Source organism: Pezoporus flaviventris, unplaced genomic scaffold (genome assembly GCF_033815535.1).
Source record: "Pezoporus flaviventris isolate CSIRO_AGI_PZ_B2104156 unplaced genomic scaffold, CSIRO_AGI_Pfla_v1 ptg000035l, whole genome shotgun sequence".
Classification (NCBI taxonomy): domain Eukaryota; kingdom Metazoa; phylum Chordata; class Aves; order Psittaciformes; family Psittacidae; genus Pezoporus; species Pezoporus flaviventris.
This window is the reverse complement of record NW_026892583.1, coordinates 14930037-14956690: the sequence shown is the minus strand read 5'-3', so window position 1 is coordinate 14956690 and position 26654 is coordinate 14930037. Positions and strand designations below refer to the sequence as shown.

The 26654-nt window shown below is 49.0% G+C and overlaps 3 protein-coding genes across 4 annotated transcripts; 2 read left to right on the top strand and 1 right to left on the bottom strand.

Moving 5' to 3' along the window:
- Positions 1 to 3643: 3643 nt before the first annotated feature.
- JKAMP (JNK1/MAPK8 associated membrane protein) lies at positions 3644 to 9032 on the bottom strand. 2 transcript variants are annotated; one of them, XM_061462669.1, is made up of 7 exons: positions 9008 to 9032; positions 8647 to 8738; positions 7747 to 7901; positions 6546 to 6752; positions 5911 to 6092; positions 4888 to 4964; positions 3644 to 4587 (listed from the first exon to the last, which is right to left on the bottom strand). In XM_061462669.1, exons 1-7 carry the CDS (start codon positions 9018 to 9020, stop codon positions 4369 to 4371), a joined length of 945 nt encoding a protein of 314 aa, XP_061318653.1. In that variant the 5' UTR covers positions 9021 to 9032; the 3' UTR covers positions 3644 to 4368. The 2 variants fall into 2 exon arrangements, with proteins under 2 accessions (XP_061318653.1, XP_061318654.1); XM_061462670.1 differs by lacking the exons at positions 8647 to 8738; positions 9008 to 9032 and adding an exon at positions 8250 to 8274.
- A 144-nt stretch (positions 9033 to 9176) lies between these two features.
- Positions 9177 to 12827, top strand: L3HYPDH (trans-L-3-hydroxyproline dehydratase). The gene is made up of 5 exons (XM_061462667.1): positions 9177 to 9729; positions 9993 to 10162; positions 10488 to 10610; positions 11460 to 11597; positions 12330 to 12827. The coding sequence occupies exons 1-5, from the start codon at positions 9177 to 9179 to the stop codon at positions 12453 to 12455; spliced, it is 1110 nt and encodes a 369-aa protein (XP_061318651.1). The 3' UTR covers positions 12456 to 12827.
- Positions 12828 to 14708: 1881 nt separating this feature from the next.
- On the top strand, positions 14709 to 17335 carry GPR135 (G protein-coupled receptor 135). The gene has a single exon (XM_061462756.1). It carries the CDS (start codon positions 14743 to 14745, stop codon positions 16018 to 16020), a length of 1278 nt encoding a protein of 425 aa, XP_061318740.1. The 5' UTR covers positions 14709 to 14742; the 3' UTR covers positions 16021 to 17335.
- Positions 17336 to 26654: the final 9319 nt, after the last annotated feature.

Sequence of the window (26654 nt, the reverse complement as noted above, 5' to 3'; positions counted from 1 at the left end):
ACTGTGTTTGCTTTTCCACAAAGGATAAATAAAACTCACAGACCTTTAACTTCCACAGCTTGTGGTTGCATGGTTATTGCTGTAGGACTATATGGCTAATTAATGTTTACGTTCCCTAGAATTTTACACAGAATCATAGAATAGTGTCCTGGTTTAAGCTCAGGCCGTAAATCAGAACCATGCAGTCTACTCCCTCCCACCCTCCCCCACCGCCCCCCCCCCCCCCCCCCCCCTTCCCCAGCCCTTTCTTCCCCCCTCTCCCAGAGGGATGGGGAGGAGAAGTGAAAATAATGTAACTCCCACGGGTTGAGATAAGAACAGTTTAGTAACTAAGGTATAACACAGATCACTGCTGCTACCACTAATAATAATGATGATAAGGGAAATAACAAGGGAAGAGAATACAACACCTCACAACCCGCAGACCAATATTTCACCCCACCCAGCAGTGATCTTGCCCTTCCGGGTAACTCTCAGTTACCTCCTGCACATGACGTGCTGTGGTATGGAATACCTCCTTGGCTAGTTTGGGTCAGGTGTCCTGTCTCTGCTTCCTCCCGGCATCCCCTCCTCCCTGGCAGAGCATGAGACTCACAAAGTCCTTGGTCAGAGTAAACATTACTGAGCAACAACTAAAAACATCAGTGTTATCAGCGCTGTTCCCAGGCTGAAAGTCAAAAACACAGCACTGCAACAGCTACTAAGAAGGAGAAAAATGACTGCTACTGCTGAACCCAGGACAAATAGTTTGAGTTGGAAGGGATCCACAAAGCTCATCTAGTCCAACCCCCCTGCAATGAGCAGGCACATCTTCATCTAGATCAGGTTTCCCAGACCCACATACAGCCTGGTCTTAAATGTCTCCAGGGATGGTGCACCCCCCACCTCTCTGGGCAACCCGTACCAGGATTTTGCCACCCTAATTGTAAAGAATTTCTTGCTTGCATCCAGCCTGAATCTCTTATCTTTTAGTCTAAAACCATCACCCCTCATGCTATCACAACAGGCCCTGCTAAAAAGCCTCTCCTCATCTTTCTTATAGGCCCCTTTTGAGAACTGAAAGGCTGCAATTAGGTTTCCCCGACAAGGGCAATTTGGACTGCCCTTTCCATTTAAACAAACAGTATTCTATTCTCTGGTCTTGGAGAGGGGTGATACTACACAGAGGCCCTAGGCACATACAAATCACTTGCTTCAGAGCCTGCTTTTAACTCAAATGCTATAGATACAGAATCATAGAATAACTAAGGTTAACTAACTAGTTGGAAAGGACCTTAAGATCATCTAGTTCAAACCCCCCTGCCATGGGCAGGGACACTTCACACTAAACCATGCCACCTAAGGCTCTGTCCAACCTGGCCTTAAAACACCACCAGGGATGGAGCATTCACAACCTCCCTGGGCAACCCATTCCAGTGCCTCACCACCCTTACAGTAAAGAACTTCCTCCTTATATCCAACCTAAACTTCCCCTGTTTACGTTTGAACTCGTTACCCCTTGTCCTGTCACTACAGTCCCTAATAAAGAGTCCCTGCCCAGCATCCCTATAGGCCCCATTCAGATACTAGAAGGCTGCTATGAGGTCTTCACCTGTTGATTCACAGAGCTCTTGTCTGTAACAAGAAACAGGTTTGGTCACAATATGATCATTGTCTTGTTATAGAATGTGTTTTTTATACCTATTGCAGCTGAAAGGCCGTGGCATACAGGCTACTCCAAAATCATTGGGTCTGGGTAATGTGACAGGAAACCAGGGAGAAGAAGGGAATGCCCTGGAAGGAATTCAAGCTGAGAGGGGAAGGATGGTGAACATACAGCAAAGAAGAATCCTGCTTCAGCTGAAGCTCCAATACTATTTTCTGTGTGAAAAGGGCAGGGCAGGCTTCTTCACAAGAAGCCTGCACAAAACCATTGCTTGGTTATTCCAAACAGCATGCACTATCTGTCTGCATCTGCCTTTGGCTGCCATGACTTTTTTCTTTTCCTTTTTTTTTTTTTTTAATGTTACTGAGAGAAGCTGATAAAAAAAGAGTTTATTAATTAGCATTCCACATTGCATGTTTTGCTCAATGACAAAGTGCTGGAGCCTGGCAAGAAGGTCAGTGTTTGGGTATGCCATGCAAGCTCCATGGGGTGCACTGCCCATAAGCTCTGCTTTTACAAGTCCCTCATCCTGCAGCCTTCAAAATTAACATAGGATTCTCTAAACTTAGCAAAAGATTTACTCCTTACTACAGATAATGTTACCTGGGATGAGTTCTTACTTTTCTTTTTAAAAGCAAGATATAGCCCAACATTTAACCCCACATATTGCACATAAAAATGTACAGTCCTTACTGCTGCACCTTTGCAAATGTTTTTTTCCTGCATGGTGCTGCACTGCCTGTTCATATGCCTACTGTGCCTGTACTAACGGGAAAGCTGTGCAAATGTAGGCACAAAACTGGCTAGGATATTTTAAAAGAAAATACGCCTATGAGTCTGTCAGTTATGGAAATGGTATTTTAACACAAGTTTTAAAACCATACTTTTAGAACTGTCTTCTAGATTAGTGTGTCTAATATTTTATGCAAAAAAAATCACATATTGTAAGTAGCAGTATAGACAGCATTCGATTTCTGTAAGGAGATCAATTACTTCCTTAATCCCTAAATACAACCTTACTTCTGCATGCAAGACCTAGTTCTTAGAAGCAATGAACCTGTCAACTGTTATTTCACAGGAAAAAAGCCATCAGGAAAGGCTTATCCACTGTAACAGAATCAAAACCTCCTGTGGAGAGAGGAGAGCGACATCTCGAGGCAGCCTGGCCAAGATGACACACCTCAATCCCCCTGAGCTGCTAGCAGGGTTTGTCATTAGCAGTGTTGATATGCAATAGAATAAAAAAAGGCATTACGGTCATGCTTAAATATAGAAATAAACAGTGTTATTTGCAAATCATCTATGCATTTGGAAAAGTTTAGATTGAGAAGATCTTCCTTCTTCTGCGTTCAGACCTTCAGTACAGTTCTGCATCTTCCTTTAGTCCCTCTATGGCACTACACCACTGGTGACTAACATACAGGATACATGCTTTGGTTATCATCCTGTACAATACAGAGAAAAGACTGGAGGTCTGTCAGTGGAAACTTGGCTTCAGCAAAGCCAAGAGCTCATTTCTGAACAGCCTCAGAAGCTCTAACAATTCTTATCAAGGTGTTCACATAAAGATTTTGATGAATGCAGACCAGATATAATGGTATCTCTTGAAAGAAAGAAAGAATCTGTAATTCTTTTTATTAAATCTGCTGGTTTTGTACTTTAGCCATCCCAACATTTTTTGTTGCTGCAGCAGTGATACAGCATAAACAGCTGTTCCTTTCTCAGCTGCTGATTTACACTCCTCTCCAACCACTGCTGTTGCCATAGTGTGGGTACAGCTGCACTACACAGCAAATGATGCGAGCTGTTGGCACCACCAACAAATGATGAAACAGGCATGAAGCACACTCACAGGAGGAAGCTAGGGGGGCTCTGTTGAAAGGGGCAGAAGCAATCCTACCTGTACATAGTTAACAGATGCATCACAGTTTTCCTGGTAGCTGTCAGCAAATAAAATCTTTAGTACGATCTTAGAAGGAAATTTATAGTCAAGGTAAATGGAGTTTGTGGGAAGAATACTGCTGTTTAATCATTTCCATGAAGTACATAGACCATAAACTATACTTTTATAGGGAATTTAAAAATGCATTTCCTCTCCTTCTACCTTTCATCATAAGGAATCATGCTCAATGTGTTCTATTTTTTGATGGAAAGAAAAGTATTTCCACTGGTGGCGCAGACAATAAGAAAACAGCACTATTGTTTCCTATTGCTCTTACTCCTGTGTTTAAACCTTCAGTACTGCTCTGCATCTTTTTCTAGACCCTCTATAGCATGACGTTACTGGTGATTTATATACAGGATACGTGCTTTGGTTATCTTCCTGTACAATACAGAGAAAAGACTCTATTTGTTTCATTAAGTCTACTGAAAGCCCAACTCTAACATTTTATTCAAACACAACCTAAAATACTGTATTAAGAAACAAACACATACAAGCAAATCCCTATACTAGAATGTGGCGCAAGCTTTTTATACAGATTCACAGTGATAAACAGATACAAGGACATTCCCTTCCATCTATACCAGATATTTAAGAACACAAAGTGCAGCTTTTTTTGTATTCTCCAGTCTCATTCAGGTGTTTCACCTAGAAGTCTGGTTCATAAATAACTTCTAAAACAGAAGTTTCCAAAGCATAACAAGCTTAATTAAGCTTGCTTTATTAATTAAGCATTGCTTAATTCAGATCATCTGGACAGTGCTTTTGGCACAGGCTCCTTTCAATGTCCATTTCCGCCTTCCGAGAGTATGCGTGATGGTTCAGTGTACTTTGCTGTCAGCAAGTAGAAGAGGGCAGGTGCAGGTACCAAGGCAAGCAATGGCAGGTCCTGCTCAAGCTTATCCAGTTTGGAAATGGAGATGATTCCATAGGCATGAAGTAACCAGTGGCTGAAGAGAACAACAAGCCTTTTCTTCCTCACAAGAAGATCCTTGAAAGACTTGCAAAATAAACACAGTACCTTGTTAGCATTCATCCCCTTACCTAGTACCTGATGTTTAACAGTCTTACACAGGCAGCACAGAGACTGCATGAGCCTTTTGCGTTTGAGCCCTTCCCGCACAGAACAGTTCCTCAGTGCACCACAAGAGGGAAGCCTCACAGGAGCTTCCTCCAGCTCAGACAAGTCTTAAAGAGGTTTAAACGCAGAATACAGCTGAGAAAAGGTAAGAGACAAAGTGGTCTCTCCTCGAATTCAAGTATTTTGCAGTTTATTAAAACAGGAAACATGTTTACCTACCTCCACTTCAGACGCAGACATGTACACAGCCAGTGTAACTAAAGACAACACCAGTATGATGTATGGGAAGGCATAATCTAAAGGCAAACATCAACACATTAGCAGGAGAAAGAGCACTCAATACACACTTCAGCAGAGGTAGTTTTTCCACATAAAACCATGGGTGTGAAATAAACTAAGCTACTGTAGCCCACCTCTTATCATCCCATCAAACACGCACAGTAGTAAGGCTCAGCCTAGCACAACTATTCAACACTTCAGTCTTAGGTTTTCAAACTTTTTCTGTCATTTCAAGGAGGAATTACTGTACGTTTAAATCACTAACTGAAAAAGGCAGATAGAATCATAGAATAGTTAGGGTTGGAAAGGACCTTAAGATCATCTAGTTCCAACCCCCCTGCCATGGGCAGGGACACCTTACGCTAAATCATATCACCCAAGGCCTCGTCCAACCTGGTCTTGAACACTGCCAGGGATGGAGCATTCACAACCTCCCTGGGCAACCTATTCCAGTGCCTCACCACCCTAACAGGAAAGAATTTCCTTCTTATATCCAATCTAAACTTCCCCTGTTTAAGTTTTAAATGAGAAAAGCAATCAGGCTGAGCAGGGATTTTGTAGCACCTGTGACCTTCATGTGACAAGTCTGCAAGAAGCAAACATAAAAATAGCAGGCATCTCCAAACTTAGACTTTGATTCATCTCTGAAATCAGACAAAATCTACCTTAGCAGAAAGTGGAATGAGCTCCCTCTGATGTAATCTTCTCTCACATCCCTTCTATTCCCTTCTTGAGAAAGGCACAGTCTCTAACGGCACCAGCAGAGACAAAGCAGTGCTGGTCAGGAGCCTGGTTAGGACAGGCTACGGATGAGCAACTTTTTCAGGCAAAACTCCTCACAATAACCTTAAAAAACATCCTTATTTTTGAAGCAAAAAGAGTGTCATGTCCCTCCCTCTCATAAGTCACCTATTAGTGTGTGTTGATAGGTATGTTTGTTAGCGTTATTAAGAGAGAACTCACAAAGCAGGCCTCCTCCAACAGCCTGAAGCACAGTGAGGATAGGGAAGAAGTACAGTGCTGCATAAATGCTTTTAAATCGATCAGACTTTCCTAAACCACAGGCAATTTTCTTAACCAGAAGAGGCCGAAGTAGCATCATTAACACAAGACAGAAAGCGTAATATATAAACACAATGGTGTACCTAGGAGAAAAAAAAAAAAAAAAAGATAAATTCCTTAAAATGTGCAGTTCTATCCTGCAGACTCAACTCAGAATCAAGAAATTTCGGGATAGTCAGTGAAGTCCAAAGAATTTATAATCAAAGGGTATAAACACAGAATGATGCACTCACTTTTTCTAAGGGTAATAGTCCAGATGCAGAAAAGACAGAGGAAAAAAAAAAAAAACAGTCTTACGCTTCACAGCTAAACAGCCTGAACTACACTGCCTTCTTTGACAACTCAGAAAGTCACTTGGTGTTGCTGAGTCTTTCACACATAAACCAGTTCAATGCGTGAAAGACTTCTGGGGACTGATACTCTTTGGTCCCAGTTACACCTGAACACTTTTTGCCTCTTTGAGAAGAAGCACAAATAGAAACACACTTGTATAAAAGGGACACAAAAGAAAGGAGCACAAAAGCCTTTATGCTTACAGTGGATAGACTGCTTCGTGAGTGCAGTGCACCGTGGTGATGTAGTCAGGGCTTGGGTTGTAAAGCATCGTGTACCAGTCCGAAAGCTTCTTCACCTTGCAGGAGCGGATATGCACTGAGCCAACAGGGTCACTGACGAGCAGTGTAACAATTGCTGCAACGCTGCACTCGAACAAGGCAGTTACATGCTGCAACAGTGCGCGGGAACTGTGGAAGTAGAGAGAGAGATTTACTATCTTGCTAACACAACAGGAAACCTAAATGCTGACTGGAAAGTTGCTATGTACTATAGAACCTTCTACAGAGTTAATACTCACTGCGATCAAAGTTAGGACAACTCTGCTTGAATAAAAAGTATTTGAAGTTGACTGTGAAAACTCACAATCTCAGATGATTTAGCATGTAAAATACGACTGAACAACATTCCAGCCTCTTAAATGAAAGCCTGCTGTAGCAAAAGCATCCTGTCAGGTGAGGAACAGCACCACTCGGCTGTTGTGGTTTCAAAGAAAGCAACACTGAGGATAAGACACCACACATCTCAAAAGGGGTAACACCATCATATATGGTATCAGCAAACTTTCAAAGCTGCAGGTCCTTGTTAAAGATGGTATACAGTCATATATTAAGCTCTTCCAGTTTTTGGTGTTTAGTATGCCTCAGAGTCGTTATTTCTTAAAAGTTACAGTCTAGCACCTAATGGCTGCATGCAGCTATGGTTTTAAACCCCCTTTTCACAGAACCTCCCTGATACACCATGCTGATGTAAAAGTTACACCAGCTACACTACCAGGGCCAAAGCCCAGTATATATACTCCTACAGAGGAAACTCAAACCCATTCTCTCAATGTGTGCAGCACTGCTGATCGGGGCCTCTGCAGGTGGTAGGTCTCGCCCAGGAGAGAGAAGCTCACACACTGCGCCACTGCAAAACCCAGTCCAGGCCAAACTGATAGACGGACTGAGTACCACCACACTGAAGAGATACAGACCATGCCCTGAGGGTGCTGACTGATAAGAAGGACCCACGGGACTCTGGTGAATAATCCCCAGTCCAGATACCCAAAGTTTATGTGCTACCGTATCAGCTCAACCAACAGCATGAGCTGCTGGGAAGTTCAATTCAGCATCTCCAATCAATCATTTGTGGATACAAGATGTCCATTTTTAAATAACTCATCTGAAGAAGGAGTAAACAAACCTTTTTTTTCCTGAATACCATTCAATAAAGAACCAGTGTAAAACCAGGGGGAGCATGGCCATGAAGCCAAGGTATAACCAGTCATAGCGGTCTGGAGATCCCATACATTCCCGGCAGATTTTGTTGTCATCAGTTCTTTGACCTCTAGGACATACCTACAAAAAGCAGAGACTGTTTAGACAGCATCCGAATACCAATAATGAATCATTGCAGTTCCAAGAAAAACAGCTTGAACTAGTGGTGGGACAAGATACATATAGACTTCTAGAGATAAAATGTTAAACTTAGCGATTTCTCAGGTTACACTGGCCTCACCCTCTGTGGCTCTTCCTTCTCAACATAAACAAAGACGAAGCATGTTTAACACGCTTCCTCCAAGTCTGTTTCCCTCTCCCACTGTCACACCATCTCCCTTCCACCACTAAGCTCATGCACCCACCGGGCCACTCACAACCACTGTCCACCTTGCCTCCACTTTCCTGCTCCCCTTTCATTGCACCCACCCCAGATCTTGCTCTCCCTCAGCACTGCAATATATCAGTAGGCAGAATGATTTCAGCACAGCTCTCCGTTCCATTCCATCTCGTTCTGTTCCAGTTTTCACAGCCCCTCGGCTCAGCTCTGGTTTAGCACCTCCCTTCAGGGAACGTCTCATTGAGCAGCTCCTGCTTTCGGTAAGGAATCTCTGCCTGTCCTCTCCAGCCCTCACTTCTCCCTGGTCCCCAAGGCACCTCGGGTCTGAGCTGTGGGCCGCGATGCTGCTCACAGCGGGATCCGCACCAGCCTCCCAGCACCAGTGGCTGGAGCGGTCCGGCCCGAGCAGCCACGGCCGGACGCCGCGCGGGAGGGAGCGGGGCCGCCCCTGCCCGCCAGCCCTTACCTCGCCCGCTCCGAACTTACCCCGCAGTCCCCATAAGTCTCCACGGAGCCGTTGACTGATAGGACGGTCCTGCCGCAGTACAGCCCGAGGCAGGCGGGCTGGATGTCCACAGCTGCGGGGAGAGCGCAGCCCGCGTTACCATGGCGCCCTTACCTGGCCTCACACCCCGCGGCTCCCCCGCAGCCGAGAGGAACCGAGCGCCATGCGTGGCACGCTCCAGCCGCCGACAACCCCGCCGACAACCCCGCCGACAACCCCGCCGACAACCCCGCCGACAACCCCGCCGACAACCCCGCCGGCCCCGGCCCCGGCCCCGGCCCCCGGCCCCCGGCCCCCGGCCCCGGCCCCCGGCCCGTCCCGGCCCGGCCCGTCCCGTCCTACCAGCACGGAACATCCCTACAACCCATCAGCCCCCACACCGCTACTTCCGCTTCCAACGCGAGGACAAGCTCCACCCCGCAGCCGTGTGGGAGTGGTCAAGCAGGGGGCGGGTGCTGCTCCGCCCCGGGGGCGTGGCCCGGGTCGTCCCCTCTCCGCGGAGGCGATGGCGATGGCGGCGGCGGCGGCGGCGGAGAGCAGCGATGCCAGGACCGGTGCAGGACGGTGGCTGCCGCCGCACTCGCCCTCGGGCCTGGTGCTGCAGACGGTGGAGATGCACACGGGCGGCGAGCCGCTGCGCATCATCCCGCGGCTAGAGGCGGCAGAAGAGGCAGCGGCGGTGGAAGGACTATCGCTGCTGTCGCTGCGGAGGGAGGTGGCGGCCACACAGGACCACGTGCGGCGGGCGCTGATGCACGAGCCGCGGGGGCACGGCGGCATGTACGGGGCGGTGGTGGTGCGGGGAGCAGCCGCCGCTGCCGACGCGCACCTGGCAGTCCTCTTCCTGCACGGCGCCGGCTACAGCGCTATGTGCGGCCACGCTGTCATCGCCCTTGGCCGCTTCGCCCTCGACTATGGGCTGGTGGCGGCACCCAGCTGCCCTGAGACCGCTGTCCACCTGCGCTGCCCCTGCGGGCCTGTCACTGCCTTTGTGCCCTGGGATGGTCACCGCAGTGGCAACCCTGTCCGCTTCCACAGTGTGCCAGCCTTTCCTATCACCACAGGTGGGAACTGGGCCTACTGCACTGGGTTGGGCGGGGGGGCTGGTGGTCTGGCTGAGGGGCATCTGGCAAATCCCTCCCCAATTCTGACGTTCCTCAAAGGCCATCAGGGACAGCACAAGGTGTCAAGTGCTGCGCTCTGTCATGGGAGCATCCAAGTCATTGTCTCTGCCCCCCTTGCACGTGACTGGGTTCCTCTACTCTGCATGCAAGCCAATGGCCCAGTACAGTTTCCCATCTTCAGAGCTCTCTCTTTCTCTTCCCAGACTTGGCCATCGACGTCCCCAGTTATGGGAAGGTGGTGGTCGACATTGGCTATGGTGGTACTTTCTATGCCTTCCTCAACGCTGAGCAGCTGGGCCTTGATGTGTGCTCTTCGAAGACCAGAGACCTTGTCAATGCGGCGACTGCAGTGACAGAAGCAGTGAAGAAACAGGTACAGTGGAGTGCTGTGGTATCCCAGCATGCTCCCTTTGGGTGACTGCACCAGATAGAGGCCCTGTATTCCCCTGAGATGCTCAGGATCAGAGGGAGTCCCATCCTTCTAGCCCTATGTTGAATTTTTAAGTTCTCCTCCAGCCTCACAAGGATGTGAGAAGGAGCTCACTTTCCTGCTGCTGTGTCTTTCTCTGTGCCTGGAGAAGCAGAGGTGGAAATGCAACACTGTGGCCTTGTCCCCTTCCTCTGGTCTCTTGAGAAAGCTGTACTGCTGGCTGCCCAGCTTCAGCATGCATTGCTGAAGCTGTCTTTGCTGTTCCTAGTTCAAGCTTTATCACCCTGAAAGCGAAGACCTGGCTTTTCTCTACGGCACCATACTGACCGATGGGAAAGATGCCTTTAGTGAGGAGCCCACCACCAACATCTGTGTGTTTGCAGATGAACAGGTACAGGAACGGGCTCTTCTCAGACGCACAAGACACCTTTATCCTTTCTTACATCCACTCCAGAGGACAGTTCTGCTGCTTCTTGCTTTGGGTAGTGATGATTGCTTCTGCAGCAGTTTTCCTCTGAAGAGCTGTCACTTAACACATGTTTGTTTAGTTCCTGATGACAGAAATACTTCTGCACATCTTAGATGGGGGCATTTTAAAAGGGTTTATATCTGTGTTCCATAGGTAGGAATTTCCCAGGAGTTCAGTGGCTGAGGTGGGTCCCAGCATAGTGCATGTCCTTAAAGTCCTCATCTAGGGAACAGCTGCTGGGGATGAAGAAAGCAAGAGAGAAAAGAAGGGGTGTAAACTTGTATCCTTGTCTGCAGTGGATAAGGCATCACATAAATAGCAGAGGAAGTTGTGATTGGACTGCTTAGCAGTGAGGAGTGTGGAGCATTGGGACAGATCACGTCGGAAGCTGGCCAATATTGTGGGTTTTGGAGGTTTTAAAATCCAGGCTGGCCAGCTGTGCTCTTAGTGTGAGGAGAACTGATCCTGCCTCGATGTGTAAGAATGGGATGATGCTGGGAAGCTTTCAGGTGCTCCCTAAGTAGCCTCAATATTTACTAGATCATTCATCCCTACAGGTTTGACAAAGCTGATCACAACTCAGACATTCCCCCAAACCTGTTTATTTTGTCCTTTCCTTTGTGATGTATCTGAATTCTGTACAAAACCCTAAGATAGAGGGGTCTCCCCCAAGTGCAGTATAGAGGTGGCCAAGAAACCCAAGGGGAGTGATACTGTTTTCTGTTAAACCCCAAAACAGTAGAGCTGGTTCACCTTCTCTTCTGAATGTAGGTTGACCGAAGTCCCACAGGATCGGGTGTGACAGCTCGCATCGCCTTGCAGTACCATAAGGGACTCATCCAGCTTAATCAGACCAGAACCTTTCGGAGCAGCACCACAGGATCCTTGTTCACAGGGAAGGCAGTGAAGGCAAGTGGCTTGTGCTGGACTTTCCCTCTGTCTAGAGGACTGTTGGAAAAGTGCTGTGGCCTTGGCTCAGTGGAGAAGCAGAGAAGCCTTTCTGTGCCTGGGGAAGGGCATATGGAAGGAAGGAGGTGCCTGGGGGGTTTGTCTTACCACAGTCTTTCAAGATCTTTAGTTATAGAAGCAAGGAACAGTAAGACTGTTCTGTTGCATGGCTTCCCTGCAAGTCTTCTCTTGGCTATCAGGAAAGGACTGGGGTGAGAAGTGCTTATGTAGATAAATTAGCCTGGTCCATTCTCAATGGCAGCTAAGGTTGGATTCCTAGTTTAGTCCCCTCTTCCCTGCCCAAAGGCTGACTGTGCTGTTCAGAGATGTAACATCCATGTTTCCAGGCCCAGCCTTGGCCCTGTGACATCTGGCAACATGTGGCCATGAAGGTCTGAACATGTCACAGGGAGATGTCTTTGGGTGCGAGTGGCTACTGGTTTGTTGCCCTCCTGTGGCAGTGCTGTGGCTCGTGAGCTCAGACCAGCGTCAGCAGCAGTTGTGTAGGTGTGGAGCTCGTGCAGGCAAGGTGAGGTGGTGGAAGAGCTGCTGCACACTTTGGGATGTACCTGGGCAGGGCAGCATGCTCACTGAGGGGTGTCCGCACAAGTGCCAGGTAGCGCTGGTGTTTCATGGGCTTGCGAGAGGGAGAACCCCTCCATCACCTCTGTCCTGATCCCAATCCCTCTGCAGGAAGCCAAGTTGGGTGACTACAACGCTGTTGTTGTGGAAGTCTCAGGAGAAGCCTTTTACATCGGTACGACCACCTTCACTGTGGAAGAGGAGGACCCATTGAAACATGGCTTCTTATTCAAGTGACCCGAGCCATGGCATGGTGGCAAAGCCTCACTGATGGTTCTGCACTTCTCCTGCCCATGCATTTCTGTTCTGCTTCTCCACACGGCTCATTGCAATATGCCAGAGCAACAGGAATAGCCCTTGGTGGTGTGACAGCATCTGCTATGTTTCAAGCTAACAGGCCATGTTCCCCTGTTGTGATTAGCATATTGGGTGCAGTGTGATTATCATATATGGGCTGCTCTGAGAACCCATCATATTTTTTTTCTCAATAATTATTTGCAGAAAATGTAGCTGATCTTGGAGATCTGTCTTCCAGTTTATGTGCCTTCTCTGTGTCTGTAAATTACTAATTTCAAAGCCAGATTCCTATTAAATGCAGCTGAAAAACACTGCTTTTCTGCTCTTGTTTTCACTCCCAGAACTCATTTCCAGGGCTCTGCCGAGTGTGTCACAGCTGCTGATTTGAATTGCCTATTCTTCCTCATGCCTCAGCTCAGCTGCCCATGCTGCTGTGACTCATACCCCAGCTTCCCCTGTCTGCCCACCTCAGGCTGTCCAAACACCTCACTGCACTCGCTTCACCCCTTCTAGAACCCTCCTACACCCAAGGTATTTCCTCAGAACCTTCTACAGTCTCTGCTGTGGGTCCCCTAAACCTTCCTCTCTTGCTTATCCTGGACCATTGGCTGAAAATACTCTGTGGCTTACTTTTAACAGGAGCAGCTGTATTAGAATCATAGAATCATAGAATAGTTAGGGCTGGAAAGGACCTTAAGATCATCTAATTCCAACCCCTCTGCCATGGGCAGGGACACCTCACACTAAACCATATCACCCAAGGCCTCGTCCAAAGGTCTGATCCATTATGACCCTTGATTGCTAATTATTTACTGGTGATACTGCCTCAGCCCTGTGGGGTAGCTTGTGCAGCAGTATGCAGTCCATACTTGCTTTGCTAGAGCTTCTTGAGGGAGGATTGACAGTGGAAAGACCAAAGCAAGCCCTGGGCTGTAGGCAAGCATTTGCAGTGGCAGAAGCAGAGCTTCAGAACACTTGTGGCCTGTAATTTCCACTGTGTCTCTAGGCAAAATGCTGTTTGTTTATTGAAGACACTCATGGGAGTGTTCTTTGTTAAAATGAGACATGAAAATGAGAATTCTCATCTCCTAGTAGCTCATGCCGCAGAAGGAAGCAAGTCATACTGGAGAGCTTGGAAAAGGCTTGCATGGAAAAGCCTGGGATTGATTTCTTCTGTCAACATAGAAAATTATAACTTTGCCTGTGCTACCAACAGAGGGATTTTAGGCTGGAAGCTGGAACTCTTCCTTCAGCTTTCTAATAACACCCTGATACATCACTTACAGGCTTTGGTCCCAGGAGCAAGAATTGACAGACACATCCTTCGTGCTTGCAGGAGCAAGCTCCTCTGTGTGTTTTTAGCTACTGGGCATCTCCCCTGCGATCAGCCCCCCAGCCTGGATCCCGGGGAAGAGGTGGGGCAGCAAGTCCTGAAGCCCAGCATAGAAAGGTTGGAAGCTCTTCACGTATTAGAACAGGCTGTCCAGGGAAGTGGTGGAATCACCATCCCTGGAAGTGTTCAAAAAACATGTAGGTGTGGCTCTTAGTTACACGGCTTCGTGTTGGACTTGGCAGTCCTGGGGTAAAGGTTGGACTTAATGATCTTAAAGGTCTTTTCCAACCTAGCTGATTCTGTGAATCTGTGATGAATTGGGTCACATCCCTCATTATGTATTCATGGTGATACTCCTAAGTTAGAAGTTTCTCCTGTAGGGGCAGCAACTCCAGCATGGCTGAGGGTGGTGGGACAGGGTCCTGCTTCCAGTGTGAGAGTCCCTGTCCTGACCCCTCAACCCCTCAGCTTGTGAGACTCCAACCTGGAGAGCAGAGCCGGCCTCCGCCAGAGTGCCTGGGGGTAGCTGATCCCTGCCCCTTCTTGATGGGCTGCAGGACGGTGCGGGAAAAGGGGCAGTAGGGGAGAGGGGCCGTGAGGGAAGAGGGCTTTGAAAGGAAAGGGGCCATGTAAGAAAGGGGCTGTGGGAACCCGTCCCCGGCTCTGGGTTGGGGTGAGGCCGGTGTGGGGTGAGGGAGTCCCTGTGCCCAGGCTTCCCGCGCCCCGCTGCTCGGCTGCGGACACTCCGTTCCCCGCCCCCGGGGCCGCAGAGCGAGCCGGGCCGGGCTGGGCCGGTTCCCCGGGCAACGGCGGCCGCGCGACGTCAGCGGCTGGCGGGGCCGGCGGCCCGGCGCGGGCGGGGAGCGCCTCTGCAGCCGCGGCGCCGGCCGGGGCATGGGGCTGCGCATGGAACCGGCCCCGGCTGTGCCGGGAAACCTGTCCCGCGGCGGCGGCAACGAGAGCGGCGGGGCGGCGGAGGCGGGAGGGGAGGCCGGGTGGTCTGCGGCGGCGCTGGCCTCGCAGGCGCTGGCGCTGCTGCTCATCTTCGCCCTCTCGGCGCTGGGCAACGGGGCGGTGGTGCTGGTGATCGCCCGGCACCGGCAGCTCCGCACGGTCACCAACGCCTTCGTGCTGTCGCTGTCGCTGTCGGAGCTGCTGGGCGCCCTGCTCTGCCTGCCCCTGGCCTTCTTCAGCCTTCTCAGCCGCCCGCCCGGCGCCTGGCTCTTCGGGCAGCGCCTCTGCCTGGCCAGCGCCGCCCTGCACGCTGGGCTGGGCATCGCCGCCACTCTCACCATGGCTCTCCTCTCCTTCGACCGCTACTGCGCCATCGTCCGCCAGCCCCGGCACAAGATGGGCCGCCGCCGCGCCGCACAGCTGCTGGCTGCCGTCTGGCTGGCCGCCCTGGCCCTGGCAGGACCCTGGTACGGGCTGGCGGGCGAGGGGCAGCGGGAGGCCCGTCCCGGGGCCTATCACTGCGTCTACGTGCTTCCCTGGGGCTCATCCCGGCTGGGGCCACCCTACGGCGCAGCCCTCATTGTGCTCTGCTACCTCCTGCCCTTCGCCCTCATGTGCTTCTGCCACTACAACATCTGCCGCGCCGTGCGGCTGGCCGAGAGCCGTGTGCGGCCCCTCACCACATACGGGCACCTGCTGCGGGCCTACGGGGAGATGCGCACGGCCACCACTGTCCTCATAATGATCGTCTCCATCATCTGCTGCTGGGGACCCTACTGCGTCCTGGGGCTGGCTGCGGCTGCTGGCCACCTGCCTTTCTCGCCCACCATGGATGCTGTAGCCAGCGGGATGGCCTGGGCCAACGGTGCCATCAACCCCCTCATCTATGCTGCCCGCAACCCCAACATCTCTGTGCTGCTGCGGCACAGCCGTGAGGGTGGCTACAGAACTAGGAACAACATGGCGGCCTACCTCTTGGTCCCAGGACGCCAGCCGGAGCCCTGGAGCAGGGCTGACCGTGTCCGGGAGCGCTACATCAATCAGCACAGCGGCCCCCCAGGCAGTGCCCCGTCTTCCTCCAGCCCAGTGAGCGGGGGAGAGATGGCCATGTGGGCCTGCAAGAATCCCGCTGTACTATTCTGCCGGGATGGGCAGCCAGACGCCATCTCGGAGGCCACCTTGCAGGCCAAAGTGGGCACTGTTGACACCAGCCTCTGAAGTGATGTGGGGCCAGGATGCAGGCGCTGGGCCTCAATGCCATGTCCCTGAAGAACTGTGGGGAGCCCCAGTGCTTGGAATCCTTTGCTGGCAGACTACCAGGAAATTGGAAATTGGAGCGATGGGACTGTGTGAGACACTGTGTGGTTTGTTCTTCATTGTGTGAGCTCTGGTTTGGCAGCTCAGTCTGCAAGCAGCGAGAACTCCACAGTGAAAAAAGTCCTCCTTCTGTTTCAGCAGACCTGATGAACTAGTGATGGCTGCCAACCTGAGCCAGCACAAGAGCTTAACTGCAAGAACAAAACAGTGTTTGCTCCAGTCCTGCAGAAAATGCCATAGTGAAGCTAAGAGACAGGCATGCAAGTACAGCGCAAATGGACTGACTGTGTGAGCTGTTCGCTAAGTGCCAAAAAGCCATTGAAAACGGAGCACTGGCAGCTGGAAAACACTCTGAAAACACCACACTGTGAAAGCCGCATCATGGCAGGAAAATGTTGTTTTAACCCATTATATGTGGAAGTGGTGATAATCAGAAAGTCATAGGCTGTGGGACAGGGTAAAAAAGCGATGTATTATTGTTTTGGTTTTGTTTATTTTAAAACTCCAAAGCATAACAACAGTAACTGGTGTGAAAGGGAGGATGTATGACACTGGGAGAGAAGGAGAGGAAGATGAAACCTTAGTTGTCAAAATTTCAACAATCCTTTTTTTGTTGGAGCAGTCAACTTAAAATGTTGTGAATACAAGAAATGAGAGTTCTTCAGACACTGAGGAAAAGGGTGTGGGTGTAGACTATGGTATCGCTGAGTTTGTGCGCAGGGGGTGCACTTTTTGAGCTCATCTCCCATCTGTGGGAAGTGTCTCACATCTCTAAGAGTGATGTGAGAGGTGAGTATCTGAAAGGAGGTGTAAAGCAATTTCATGTGCTCTTTGTGTGCTCTTAAGAATATGAAAGTGTGTATATGCAGAGAGCAGATACTGTATTGATGGCAGCAACCCATCTGGAGTATATTTAAAATCCATTTTAGGAAAGGAAAATAATACAGTGGAAGTGCAATTGTGGCATAAATTAATTTGAATTTATCAGTGTATTATTTTTGTCCAAAGGCCTAAAGCCTAAAATTGGTATTTCAAATCAGAAACTAAGATTGGGCTTTTTTTTTTTTTTTTGCCGTTAAATGTGAGAGGCAGGCAAGTGTTTTTCCTTGTACAGGCTTTAAAAATACAGTGTTACTGTTTTACTGGATTTTGCAACTGTTTGTGACCCAAGTGACCATATTATCATTGTTTTGTAAGTGAGACAAGAAGTAAATTTGTCTTTTATGCAGGCGATGAAAGTGTCTCAGCCTGTATCATTCTCAGCTCAGACTTGAGAAAGAAACTTCTGTAAAATATTGGCAGATGAATGGTAGCAGAGAGAGCCTAATCACTTGTGAAATTTTAATGCAGCTCTTGTCCATGCTGTGAGCATTACTGTAATTTTCTTCTGGGAAGCTCATGAAGTCCAGGAGGAAAAAATTTGACCCTTGACAGCTGCTCAGCACTGCTACTTTGCCCTGCAGGTCCCGGGTTTTGCAAGTTGGACAGTATATTCATACTGTTTCAGAGGGAAGCTGTACAAAAATATACAGCTTTTCACAGCAGCTGTTTGACAGCAGGTGAACACAGTGACTTGTTAGAAGGGTAGGACAGGAATTTTCTTGCATACCTGCCCTTCCACAGCAAATTATGGCCAGTGTAAAGTGAAAGAGGTGGTTGTGAATAATGAGATTAGATTTAACTCTTATCTAGGTAGCTGGCAGGTGGTAACAAGGAGACTTGTGCAGGCTAATTTGCCAGAAAGAGCACTCTGGTGTTTAGACAGCTTCAAGAGTGTTTGCCTGAGTTCCACTAGTCATTGACTCTTACCTATAGAAAACTTTAGCTATGATCCAGGAGGTAGCAAAGAAAACCCGTAGGGTTCTGCCTTCCCAGAAGGGTTATTGCTCCATGAGTTGTAGCAACAGTCCTTAGAATAAATTCCAGTGCTCTGTAATGCAGGGAAGACAGAAGCAAGGAAAACTGTCTAACTCAATACTCATAGCCTTGTGTAATTCAGGCAGTGCACAAAGACCACTTGTAGTTCATGTATCATCTGCAGAACAGCTGCACCCTAACTCTGATCCTCTGGCTGTGGTAGAGCTAGCATGTTGGTGTGTATTGCAGTATGAAGTCTGTATGGAAAAGGATGTTGCTGTTTTTAGCCTGGCCCCTCTGCAGGTCTGAAGCAGAACCTGTACTTTGACCAGAAGTGATCATTTAAAGCCTCCCTGTCTTTAGCACCACAGAGACTTACAGGGTTCTTTTGCACTTTTTGCATGCAAGAAGAGCTCTATCTGCCAACTGGAACAAACTTGGTCAGAGTAGATGAACTAAGGTATAGTTAGTGGGTTAAGGAAATGAAGAAGATGAAGGCCCAGCACTGCTGTGCCTGACTCGTGGCATGCCATCGAGTGCTATGGCTGCATTGGCTAAACATACTGGCTAACATGGCTAAAAGCCCATGAAAAGGGTGGTCCTGTTCCCCTCAGTGCTTGGCTCTGGCCAACTGCCCAGTCCCTTCTGTACATACCACCACAACTGACTGTCACTAGCCAGCTCAGGCACTAAACAACAGAAACCATTCATTCCCTCTTTTGCATGCTGGTTTTGTTTTTCTGGCAGTTCTGACGGGCAGGATTGGGAATGCCAGGGCTGAGGTCGACCATGAAGCATCATGGGAGTTGCATCAGGAGTGAACCAACACAGCTTTCTAGGAAGGTGGTAGTGAAGCTGGAACAACACAGATATTAACATATTTTTAACAAGCACTGGCTGGTGCTCATAATTAATCTTGTATGTGAAGAGCTGAATGAGGGCAGCTGGCTGCGGTCATTGAGCCATCACAAAGCAGCACATTTCTGTTAAACACGAACTTGGGCTGTAGGAGGGGAGATTCTTGACCAGATTCGTTTTGACGTGGACCTGCACCAGCTCAAATAGAGAGCCAGCCTGTGTTTTAAAGCTGTGCTTGTTCTGTACTCCTCATAATCATAGAATCATTCTGTGATTCTATGATTATAGGTTATAACGATTCCACAGAATCGTTTTGATTGGAAAAGACCTTCTAAGTCCAACCATCAACCTCGCACTGCCAACCCCACCACTAAACCATGTTCCTAAGTGCTACATCTGCACATCTTTTTAATACCTCCAGAAATGTTGTCTCAACCACTTCCCTGGGTAGCCTGTTCCAATGCTTGACAACCCTTTTGGTGAAGAACCTTTTTCTAATATCCAGTCTAAACCTCCCCTGGTGCAACTTGAGGCCACTTACTCTTTGTCCTGTCACTTGTTACTTGGGAGAAGGGATTAACCCCCACCTCATTATAATTTCATCTCTGGTAGTGGAGAGAGTGATACAATCTCCCCTCAGCTTCCTTTTCTCCAGGCAAAACAAACCCAGATCCCTCAGCCGCTCCTCATATCACAGCACTGTTGAACAAGTCAGGTAACATTGCAGGTCTACAGACTACACAGGTCTCTACACCCACATTTTAAAAGCTGTGTTTTAAAAAACACTACCAAACAGTGAAGTGTCTTAAATCACAAACAGCAGAGAGAGAAACACACATGCAAACACACACAAACCACACCAAAGGCTGCAGGCTGCCTGCTGAAATGGTACTTGGAATGCTGCTATGTCCCAGCTGTGCTGAAGGTTGCTGCCTCTCACCAACAGTGCAGAGCAGGCGAGAAGGTCTTGGCCATGCTAGCAAACAAGCTGGTGTGTGAGTCTGTCCTCGTACCTGACAATACAGGTACAAGTGTCCATGGGTTCTTCCAGAAGGAGACCTGAGGTTTACCTCACTGTTTTACTGTAGCTCTGAAAACTCTGTCCATGGTTGCAGTGACTTTTTTCCAGGTAAGAAAATATCACAGGAAGCAGCTCCTGGCTAAGCCACTAATGGGGACATTAGCTCCACGTCTTTTAGATGCTCATGCTGCTGTGCCCCACTCAGTGATCCTCTTTCTTTAAGCTGAAGGATAACTCAGAAGGCAGCAAGACACCAAGGTTTTAGACACTGCAAAAGTAGCTCTAAGGCTCCAACCCTTCAGCCATAGCTCTGCAAACTTTCCTTCTTCCTCCATTGACATGAGCCTGGATACAAGGCAAACCACAATCTCATCTGGAAAGGGCTCTGCAAAGGATGTTGAGACATTGTGTTAGCAACCCAATTCAAAAATCTTGTCATTTATTCAGTGCAGGGTATTTGGCATGAGAGCAGTTCACATGATATGAAGATCAGATAGCAGTGACGTTAGTCAAACCGAATTAAAAATTAGTCCTTGGGCTCTTTAGTCCCTCGTTGACTTCCCAGCATACCCTCAGTCTAAGAGTTCCATACTGTCTGGCAATGATACAACTGATGCATTGTATCTTAGAACAAAAACATCAAGTCTTGATGAGTGACAAGCATTTTAGAAGGTACTGTTCCAGCTGGAGTCAGTGCTAGTTTTGCTGTTGATTTAATCATTATATTAATTCAAGTCATTATTTTCCACTCCCTACCTAGTCTCTGGATGAGGTCCTGGTTCAGAGCAAACGCTTTGTGCATAGCTTAAAACCTGCTAACAACTAGTAATTTATAAGTGACAGTGTGACAGGCTGTAATAGCTGACAGTAATCACCCGAACCAGAATATCTCATGTGAATGAGATTCCCCTTTCCTGCTTCTCTTTCAGCCCTGGTGTTGGTTTGTATGTCCAGTAGATGCCAGCAGAGATCTAAGCAGCCAGCACAGTTAACGATCCTAAGGCCTCCTTCTGTAATGAGACCTGCCAGTCAACTCACCACTGCTGTATTTCAAGTTGCAACCAATGCAGTGCAAGCCCTAAGCATATATCTTTGAAACCTAGTTTCAAAGATGGCAATTATTAAGCTCTACACATGCTGCTCTTTGGAAGGTTTTTTGTTGAGACTGAAACAAATAATTTGGAAAGCACATCAGGAAAGTGGCACTTTGTACTCTCTAGCTGGCTAGCATCTGTGCTGCATGGTCTCCAGAACTGCAAAACCTCCAGCCCAGATGCTTGGTGAGATCAGTCCTGGTGCTAGCAGGGTGCTTAGTTCAGCAGCAGAGCTGTGTCCTCACTTTAGCTGCATTTGTATTTTTTATATGGTGACTCTTATTGTTAATAATAAATGGGTGCACCTCGAGAGCTGCTTGCAAAGAATTACAGAGCCACAAGGTAGTAACTAAGTGCCAGCAGAATAAAACGGCCCCAAATCCTGCAGGAGGAGTAACCTGCAATGTGATCTTGGCTCGAGTGTCTCCATGCCCAGCAACACTGTGCTGCTTTGCTTCTGCAAGCCCTGAGCTTGCCAGGACATGTGGGGTAAGTCCCATTGGGTTCACTGGGGCTGGATGTGTGCACTATCCATACCATGGCCAGCCCTCTTACTGGTCCCAATTTGCAAAAGAACAATGGGTGCTTAATCCCATGCTGCTGGTAGAACACTGCCTGGGGCTTGAAGCATCTACAGTCACACCAGGTGAAGTACTTGGGGAACAGCTCTGTGTTTCTAGATACTTTTTTTTTCCTAGGAAATCACCACTGTGAGAAGGAGGAAAAGCAACATGGAGTGGCAGACTGTAAATCCCTCTCAGTGGCATAAAATGGATGAGTCACTGGGGAAATCAAAGTGAAAGTTGCAGGAACCCCAAGGAGCAACACCAGGACCTGCATTAGTCTAGCTGGGGAGTGATGGATGATCTGCTTAGCCAAGACGATCCCAGGAGGCTGTGGCTGAAGCCAGAGGAGATTAAGTGAGCGGGGCTCAAAGGCAAAGGGAATGCCAACACAACTTGATATGTGCTGAGGGTCAGATCCTGCGTGGGATTCACTTGCGAAGTATCCCTCCTCACAAAGCAGCTCTGTCAGAAGGAAGGCAGGTGGTGACATCCTCCAACATTTCTGTCCTAGGGATCTGGAGCTGCCAGCACTGTCCAAGCAGGTCCTGAGTCAGGCTGGTGTGTCTGTATGAGCCCTGCCCTGCTCCTGTCCCCATTACTGCTGGCATCACCACTCTGCTCAGCTCCACACATCTCAGGAGTGGGGTTTCGGCTGAGCTTTAAGCCCAGGCTCTTCTAGCACAGTCTGTAATAGCCACAGCCGAAGAACAATCCATGTATTTTTCCAGAGACATTGTGCTCATCTCACCACCCCAACTGGAGGGGCCCTGCTGGTGCTTGCTACTCAGGCAGCAGTCAAGCCCTGGAGCCTTGTTTGGGCTGTTTGTATTGGGTGAAACAGCCTATCAGTGTGCCCACAGGCTTCTAGGGTGATCATGAAAGATGAGCTGGATCCAGCTATGGTTCAGCAGAGGAAGTAATTCACTCCAAAAGGGGCAGTTTGTTATTTGTGCTGTTTCTTGACTTGCTGTCACTTCGCTCCTCCAGATTCAGCTGGTTTCAAAAAGACAAGCACTGCCAGGAGCTTGCAAAACTGACTGGGGAGGAATTTCTGAATATTTGGGATCTGTAATTATATGTATTCATTATTCTTGCCTTTATAAACTATTTTCAGCCTTATTTATTCCATAGTCAGCTCAGAAACTAGGGAGCATCTAAAGGGATTCACAAACTGAAAAAAAAAGGGTTTTTTTTTTAAAGCTTTGATGTGAAGAGAGGATTCTACCTTTTCTCAGAGGGTTTTTTATTGTTGTGTGCACCGAAGAGTTAAAAGCATTTGCAAACCTCAGTGCTTCACAGCTTGTCTGCTTTCCCTTCAAACATGCAAACACTCTCTCCCCCTTGCCACCGCAAGAAGAAGATTGCAGCAGGGGTGACTTTGGGGAAGTCACTTAGAAAAATGGCATTCCTCCAAGGGAGGAGAAGAGCTTCCTGCCCTTCCACATGTGCAGGAACACCCCTGTTTCTCCCAGGGCAAGTCTGGCTGAAGGCAGCAGGAATCCCTCCACCTGCTTCTGCTAGCATTAGTGATGTGCAGGCTTAAACACTTGGGTTTACGCTTGGTAGCTTGGCCAGAGGGCTTCACTGAAGTGTGGAAATTGACCCCAGGTTGGTGCTGCTCGTGGGCACTGTGCTGGCTGCTTGTTGAGGCTGACAGGTAGCACTGGGTTAGCACACCCCACCACAGTGAAAGGCAGCTGGGGAGATGCTGGTGCTGCAGCTGGTGAGGAACAAAACCCTCTGGATGTGTCCTACAAATCAAAATCCCTCAGGGTCGCAGATGTGGACAAAAGCAGCAAGATATATTTCTCCTAAACTGCTCACCCGGCAGTACCCTCACAACCATGTAAATGTGATTTGCTCACGTGACCTAGCAACATCCTGTGAACTGATCTCAGCATCAGGAGAAAAAGTGCTCTGAATAATCAGGTCAGTTATTTCTTCAGTGAAATCTAATGTGCCGTGGCACTTGTGCTCTTTCCTGACCTGTGCCTGTGGCTTCTGTGCTCAGTCTGGTGCATTTTACAGAACATTTGGTAATATCCAGTCCCTGAGGTCACATCAAGTTTTTAATACAGCATCTGAATTGTGGATTCTTTCCAGGAAATGTAACTCAAATGGTGATCTCCCCCTGCTATTGAATTGGAAAGGTTTGCCATAGAAATTAAGTCTTTCCTGAGTGCTTCACACTCTGATTTCACAGTAAAAAGGGTTTCAGGCAGAGGTCTGGAGCTAAACAAAGCACAAGGCTGGGGTTTCCTCATTGTGAGCCCAGGGGATGCTTTGCACAGAGCTTGGGAAAGTAGAAAAGCTGTATGAATGTATACAAGCACGAATTCAAGCAGATGGAAAAGCTTCTGGTACCCCTAAGCACTTGACAGCTCCGAAGTCTGGAAAGTGCCAGCAGATGGTGGTGCTGCCTTTCCCGGGGGCTCTGCTGGGGCCCGGCAGCGCAGAGCTCCCAGCTCCCTGCCTCACCTGCGCACACTCAGCAAACCTGGTTTAAAGCTAAAAATAATATAAAATGCTCAGAGGTTTCAAGTCAGAGCACACCTGATTAAAATGGAGAACTCTCTGTTTCACATGGATATATTGCAGGACCCTGAGCAATGCCAGGAAGAGATGCCACAGGAGAGGCATCTGTGGGATTCCTGCAGGAGAGGGAATGGCGGTGGCTCGTAGCCTCCCTCCTGCATCCATCAGCCTTTGTGTCAGCTTGGCCTCTCCCACCCTCTCTGCCTTCCCTGTCTCCCAGAAGCACAGATCGAAGGGCATGTTCACCCCATAGCACAGGCTAGTACAGAAATACCCAGGTTTGTTTATGGGGTTTTACTGCTACGCTGGTTTCTGCACTGAGGGATGAGCCTGTTCCTGGGGTGCCTCAGCAGTGCCAGCCCTGCACAAAGGCCATACATCTGGTGACCAGGCTGTGCAAGAGCATGATTTTGGTTGGCGAAGTGCAATTTTACCCCAGAGCAGCTGCTTGAGCTGTGACATAGGCACTGGGGACATAGCCAGGTCCAGCTGCAATGCAGGACTGGCAACGTCTCCGCTTTGCTTACTCTTTCCTGAGGGTCTCCAGGAGGCACGTCAAAGCCTGACAGACCCATTGGTCCCGCTGTACCCTCCCTTGGGAATAAATAAATACTTTTGGACATCAAGTCCAGCAAGCTCCTCCTAACCCAGCACCCTGCCACTGCTTGCCAGTGGCGCCAAAGGGGCAGTGATGCCAGCAGGGCCAGGGGCCAGGAGTCTCCCCATTGAGCCATGTCTGCCCTACTTGCTGAGCTGGATTTTGCATGCAATGCTGTGTCTGCATCAGGTCATTGCCCCAACATCTTGACTCATCTTTTCCAAGCTATAGCATGATGACAAGGATAACAGGTTGGGTATGGGAACTGATACCTGACACTGGCTCTGGAAGGACTCCCAGCCTTCACAGCAGAGAAAGCTGTGGGGCTGAAGCAGAGCATAGGCAAAGCTGGCTCATCAGGTTTGGTGCCACCAACCCAGGTGGCCCCATGGGGCAAGACCTCTGTGAGCACCATGCCCAGCAGCTCCCCTGGCACCATCGGGTCTGGGAAGGTTTTTCCTGTCCAGCACACCCTCCTCATGGCTTTAACTGAAGAGAGCATCCAGGATTTGGGGCAAAGAAGCCCTTTTTCAGATGTAATCCCAGATAGCCAGGCCATTGGAGATATGAGCTCCTGGCCACATGGGTTCACTAAGCACCAGTCTAGCATCTGCTACCCCAGTCCTCTTACTTCTGGGATGATCAGCTTTGTATCTCCAGTTTATGTTCTCAAGTCATAGATGCTGCTATTTCAGCCTTGAGGAAGGGTTTGCAGGCTAGGAAACTTGCATGTTGCTAGGCTTTTCTCTCCTCTCAGATATCTTGGTTGAATAAAAAGCTATACCCTGTCCTTGCTCACATCTCCCACTGCCACCCTGTCCCTGTCCTGGGGCCCATACTGTGTCACACACAAGTGTGGCCCAGGATACCTGCAATCTGCCATTAACCAGAATTTCAGGTCCTCATAGGGTTGTAGGGCTTGGGCATTATTGCATTTATGGATGCACCCCAGAGCATCATTGCCCTGGGGACATGGGGATTTATGAAGGGAAGAGCATCTGGAGCCATTTCCCTTTTGCTTGAATCCTCTCGCTACACAGCCTGGGGCTGCTTTCGCAAGGCATCACTAGCCCACCCAACTGCCAGGCACCATGGTGGCAGCTGTGCTCTTCACCCCTGCCCTGTGCTCCCTGCCAGCCCAGTTTTGACCAACGCCAGGCCATAAATATGCTCTGTGGCTGGCAACACTGGCCATGGGATATAAATAGGAGAGTGCTGCCATGTATGCCGGCCTGACGCTGGTTAGGATCACACCAAAGGAAGCCCCAAGCCCAGGGATGTGTTAGACATCCCATCTGTGCTGGCTCAGTGCCAGCTTACTGGTTATACTGGGGAAAGCCCTGAAAAGATTAGAAAGCATATGGGTCTGAGCATAATGCTGCCATCTCTGCAAACAGTGAGGTCTGGGGGTGTCAAGTGCTGCAAAGATCACTCATGCAAAGAGCATTGGAAAAAGAAGAAAATAACACAGAGCCCAGACGGGAAGGTGTGTGGGAATGGTGAGTGTGAACAGGCCAGGAAGGGTTTGGTCTACTGCCAAGAAAACACCTCTAGTGTGTCTAGATAGGCTTGTTACAGACATGCCAGCCAGCCCTGGCAGCACTGGTCTGGCGACGTCAGCTGCAGAAAGGGACGTATCTGACCCGACAATTCAAACCAGGTGGCTGCTTCAGTAGCATGCTGCTAGAAAGGTTATCACCAAGGCTGGAACAGGCATCAGCAACAACGCAGAACTGAATGGGGTTGCTAACTGGGAGGTGTTTCAGAGCCCACAAGTGGGGGACCATGCTGCAAGCCAGGAGAGTGGAAAAACGCTCGACCACCTAAACCCCAGCACACAGGAAAGTGATAAAGCGGGGTTACCAGCCAACACCAGCAATGACTGCAAATACCCCAAAAAAAGAGCAACCTGCAGGCAGCTTTTTTTTTCAACACCTGTCTCAATCCCCAAATATCCTATTTCCCCCCCCCAAAAAAAAAAAAAATTGACTTCTGGCTCTGCCACA

Coding starts and splice junctions, on each gene's coding strand:
- GPR135 (XM_061462756.1), top strand. CDS start 14,743: ATGGGGCTGCGCATGGAACCGGCCCCGGCTGTGCCGGGAAACCTGTCC.
- L3HYPDH (XM_061462667.1), top strand. CDS start 9,177: ATGGCGGCGGCGGCGGCGGCGGAGAGCAGCGATGCCAGGACCGGTGCA. Junction 10,163..10,487: donor CAGAAGCAGTGAAGAAACAG/GTACAGTGGAGT, acceptor TGCTGTTCCTAG/TTCAAGCTTTATCACCCTGA. Junction 10,611..11,459: donor GTGTGTTTGCAGATGAACAG/GTACAGGAACGG, acceptor TTCTGAATGTAG/GTTGACCGAAGTCCCACAGG.
- JKAMP (XM_061462669.1), bottom strand. Junction 6,753..7,746: donor TGGTATTCAGGAAAAAAAAG/GTTTGTTTACTC, acceptor CTACTTCCACAG/TTCCCGCGCACTGTTGCAGC. Junction 6,093..6,545: donor CACGAAGCAGTCTATCCACT/GTAAGCATAAAG, acceptor TTTTTCTCCTAG/GTACACCATTGTGTTTATAT.